Source organism: Acomys russatus, chromosome 14 (genome assembly GCF_903995435.1).
Source record: "Acomys russatus chromosome 14, mAcoRus1.1, whole genome shotgun sequence".
Classification (NCBI taxonomy): domain Eukaryota; kingdom Metazoa; phylum Chordata; class Mammalia; order Rodentia; family Muridae; genus Acomys; species Acomys russatus.
The window spans coordinates 14,412,314-14,416,946 of record NC_067150.1 but is presented as its reverse complement, the minus strand read 5'-3'; the positions used below and the strand labels follow the sequence as shown (position 1 = coordinate 14,416,946).

Here is a 4,633-nt window from a genome sequence, read left to right as displayed (position 1 = left end):
TATCAATGCAAGTCATAAAAATACATCCACAGAAGTGTAGGTTGTTGAACCAATACATTTATTCCATAGCATGAGTGAATCACAGATTGCTTACATACCAGAAGGGGTGATGGCTTAGAATCTTTCTGCTTAACTTCATACCTTCAATAAGAATGAATCCTTTTTCAGATATGTTGCTGTAACTGTAATACTCTAGAGGAATCTTTTGAGTGTCATCACTTTTAGGACTATCTCTGACTCTTAAGTGTTGTTAGTTTCCTGAGTATTAAGGATTCGGTTTTCAGTATAATAACCGCATAATAGAAGGACATTCATGGTGTTGCTTGGACATTCTATAAGTATGGGATATCCTCAATGTCTAAAACCAGCTGGAGACTGGTTAACATAAAGTGTTAACTATCTCATATATGAACTGATGATAATTTATATCTGAAATTATAATTAATAGTTTGTGAAGAACTTGCAGAGACAAAATTTTTTCTCATTATACTAGATTGAGAAACTTTCTTTTTTGGAAACCAATGGCATTCTTATAATGGAAATGCCTTTATTGCATATATTTTAAGACACAAGTATAATATAATTATATGGATACTGAGTTTTAAGAGTACTGACACCAAATAGAGAAAAAGCTATCATGTGCCACAAAGACATACATTGTAGGGACTTAGTAATTAATTAATGGAGTATAATGCTAATTAATTTGAACCCAAGTAGATGTACTTATAGAATACAATTCATTAAGCCCAAACAATGAAGTCTGCTGACTCTAAATTTTACATCTCACACTTCTCCATTTAAGACAGGTCAATACATTTTCATTGACTTGGAACCATTGCCACAGGTTCTGCCTCAGTACATTAGAACACAAAACTTTGGAAAACAAATAATCCCAATAATGAGCTGCTTCAAAGATGCCTTGATTTCTTTGCTCCTCAAACTATAGATAAAAGGATTTAGCATTTGAGGAACCACACTGTACATCATGGATGTTATTACATTGCTAATGGAAGAGTTAGAGACTGAAGAATTCATGTAAACACCCAAACCAGTCCCATAGAATAAAGATACCACTGAAAGATGAGACCCACAGGTCGAAAAAGCTTTATGTCTTCCACTGGTTGAGGGGATCTTCAGGACAGAGGACACAATTTGAATATAAGAGAAAATAATTCCAGAAAGAGGGACAACTGAAAATACAATGGTTGATGTATAAATAAAAAGAATATTGATAAATGTATCAGAGCAGGCGAGCTTGGTGACCTGGCCAAGTTCACAGAAGAAGTTGGGAATATTCTGTTCTGTGCAGAAAGACAGTGGCAACACCAGAAGAGTATGGAGTAGTGCATTTATCATGCTGATGAGCAGGGAAAGTAATACTAGAAGGATGCATAAGAAAGGATTCATAATGATTGTGTATCTTAAAGGTTGACAAATGGCCACATAGCGGTCATAAGCCATCACAGTGAGGAGACAGCTCTCTAAAACACAAAATGTCAAGAGAAAACACACCTGGGACAGGCAGCCTGTGTAAGTGATGCTCTGGTCATGTACTTGGATGTTCAACAGCATCTTTGGGACAGTCGTTGTGCTTGCACAGATATCAGTGAAAGACAGATTGCATAGGAAGAAGTACATGGGGGTGTGAAGGCGGGAGTCTGTGCTTACAGCCAGTATAATGAGTAAGTTTCCAATGATGGTGATAAGGTACATGGACAGAAACACGTTGAAGATGAGGGGTTTCAGTTCAGAGACATATGTTAATCCCATGAGAAAGAATTCTGAAATACCAGTTTGGTTTACAGGTTCCATGTATATGCTGAATATTGACAAAATGGACAATGAAAACATTAATTTTTATGATGAATAGCAATATCACATTAGTATAGTGCAGATATAAACACAATTGTAATACTTTCACTTACTTTTAATAAGCTCTAATATCATGATAAGCAGCGCATCTTTCAGCAAATAGTGGATACTGGGGAGATGTCTCCTGTATTAAAAGCAATTCTTCCTCTTGCATAGGACTCAGGCTAGTTTTCCAAAAGTGTTTTCTGGAAGGCCACAACTTCCTGTCACCAGTTCCAGGAATGAATGATTTATTTTGGCTTCTAAAATGGTATGATCTCTCATGTGGCACATGCACATTGCCAAAACACACACACACACACACACACACACACACACACACACACACACACACACACACACACACACACCCCAAAATGGAAATAAACAATAAATACTCATTGAGTTTCTCCCTCTAAAGCTTGAGAGCTAATGCATATATAGAGTATATTTCCCTTCACAACCATCCACACCTTCAAGTAAAATAACAGATTATTATGAATATCTCAAATTCAAAACCAAAAACAATGGCCAAACTTCTTGTCTTGACCCAGAGTCATCTCTTGTGCCTGTTGAATTACAGGTAAACTGGTTCACATATCAGATGTACTTATGAAATGACAGCATGCAACCAATGTACACAACCAGGAAAGTCTGATCTCTGGTCTTTTGTGTTCTGAGTTGAGTCCCTCAACATTCTCCATCTAAGCTTCCAGACAAGAAGTAATTATAACTCCTAAGTTATCACAGGCACAGCACAATGTTTCCTAATTTTAATATTTGCTTTCAAATGTAATCTTAGGCTTTCCTTTACTTTTAGGCGTTCTAACTTCTACTCACTAAGATAATTGAAAGAAACGGAGTACATCCTTTCATGTGAGTTTGAGTTAAGACTGGTCAATGAGGACTATAATCTTCAAGCTCCTAAGTGTTGTCATTGAAAACTAAAGCAATCTGCTTTTGAAATCCATTGTACAGGAAGTATAAAGACCATATTAATGACTACCATTCATTGTTAAGAATCTGAATATTTTAATGAAATACAGAACCCATCATTAGATATACAATGGAAAAATATAAAAATAATATATGCAATGAAAAACTGCATTTTTGTTAAACACTTTGTAGTTCCTTGATAAAGACTTACAAAAAACAGACTTAGATGACTAGATATAAGGAGAAAGGAACTCATGGAGGGTGATGTTTTTCTGCTCACAATGAATAGGAAAATAGTTATAATTATTTACTATGATAATCACTTCAAACATTCTACATGTATAAGAATGTATGTTTCATATTGTGTTAATGAGGCACATCATGAATTTATTTCAGGCTGGTATTAATGTTATAAATATTCATAAATTGCAGCTGAATGAGAAACCTGAGTCTGCTCTTCTCAGTGGTATAGAGTTTGAGATGAAGCTCAGTTCACAACTTCTTCTCCAAACATCATATTCTATGTTTTAAATTTCATAACTTTTGTTTACACATTTGTACTGGAATTAAGGTTAGATATGTCTTTATGGACATTTTTCTTTTTTAATTGTCATCTTATAAGTTTATTTAGATCTGATTTATTTAAAATATGTTAAGAAGAGAACTACACAAACAAGGCGACCAAACTACAGCAATAACTACTACAAAATGGTATTTTTTTTCTCTAGTTGTTACTTTTTCTTAATTCCATGCTTCATACAGCATGTGATTTTCTTTCAAGCAGAGTGCAAATACAATGAAACTAGCTAACCAGGAATTGTCTGTGAAAGTGAGGGAATTCTCTACCTTGTAAACCACAGAGAAAAAAAGATTTTATAAAACTATGCTCACAATTTGGCAGCAAACATCTATAAATTTATATGATTGCAATAACTGAATTTTATTATAGCTATAATGTGGCATTTACTCTAAATATCTTAGTTAATTATGTGTTAGAATGCATATAAATGTTCCAAATCAATAACAAGTTCTAAGTCAACATTTATGGACATTTTTCAGTGATAAAAAACAAAAAGAACAAAACTCTCTGCACAGATCCTTGATCAGATATTGTCTACACTCACTCTGTGTTGCATGTGTATTTTTATTTTTGCATTTGCTATGTTCAAAAGCACATTAATTATTCCTTTTATCTTCAAAGAAGTGAAAAACGGGGGCAGTTGAAACTACAAGGTTCAGAACATTTCTAACTTGACAAATGCCAGTCTTAAGTATGAGTGTGTCGTGACACCACTCCCGATCTTGCTTGTTATGTAGAAAAGTAACAGAGTAAGCATGACCAAACATTAAAATATTTATTAAGTCTTGACATATGATGCCATGTACCATGATAAACTGATTTGAATAACACGTAATTAGTTACATTCTACAAATAAATTGTGAGTGTTAATCTAAGAAGCATATAATGTGAACAGTATACATCATAACAAACATTTTAAGCATTTTTGAGTATGCAATGGTTAGTGCATTAATTTTCACTGTGTCTTATGCTCCTATAACAGAAAAAATAATGCAAGGTTGGATACACAAGAATGAACAATAAAATGCATACCTTTTCTAGTCATTGTCTTATATATTTTCCAAATGCAATAAGAACTTGTTGAAACTCTATACTTCACATGACACTTGAATTTTTCATTTCTAGAAAGAATAAGCACACTGACATAATGTGCACCATTTTATCACAATATTCTGTTGAATAATCTTATTATAAATAATATTTTTGCACTGCCTATAAGTGTATAGCATTTAAACTGACATTCATAATTTCTGTTTATAGATTAAT

At 33.6% G+C, this 4,633-nt stretch overlaps 1 protein-coding gene across 1 annotated transcript; it reads right to left on the bottom strand.

The window, feature by feature from the left end:
* Positions 1–852: 852 nt before the first annotated feature.
* Positions 853–1,851, bottom strand: LOC127198740 (olfactory receptor 7G1-like). Its single transcript, XM_051156785.1, has one exon. The coding sequence runs from the start codon at positions 1,849–1,851 to the stop codon at positions 853–855; it is 999 nt and encodes a 332-aa protein (XP_051012742.1).
* Between the last annotated feature and the right edge of the window lie 2,782 nt (positions 1,852–4,633).

What these genes read in the sequence shown, in the direction of transcription:
- LOC127198740 (XM_051156785.1), bottom strand. Translation starts at nt 1,851, where the DNA reads ATGTTTTCATTGTCCATTTTGTCAATATTCAGCATATACATGGAACCT.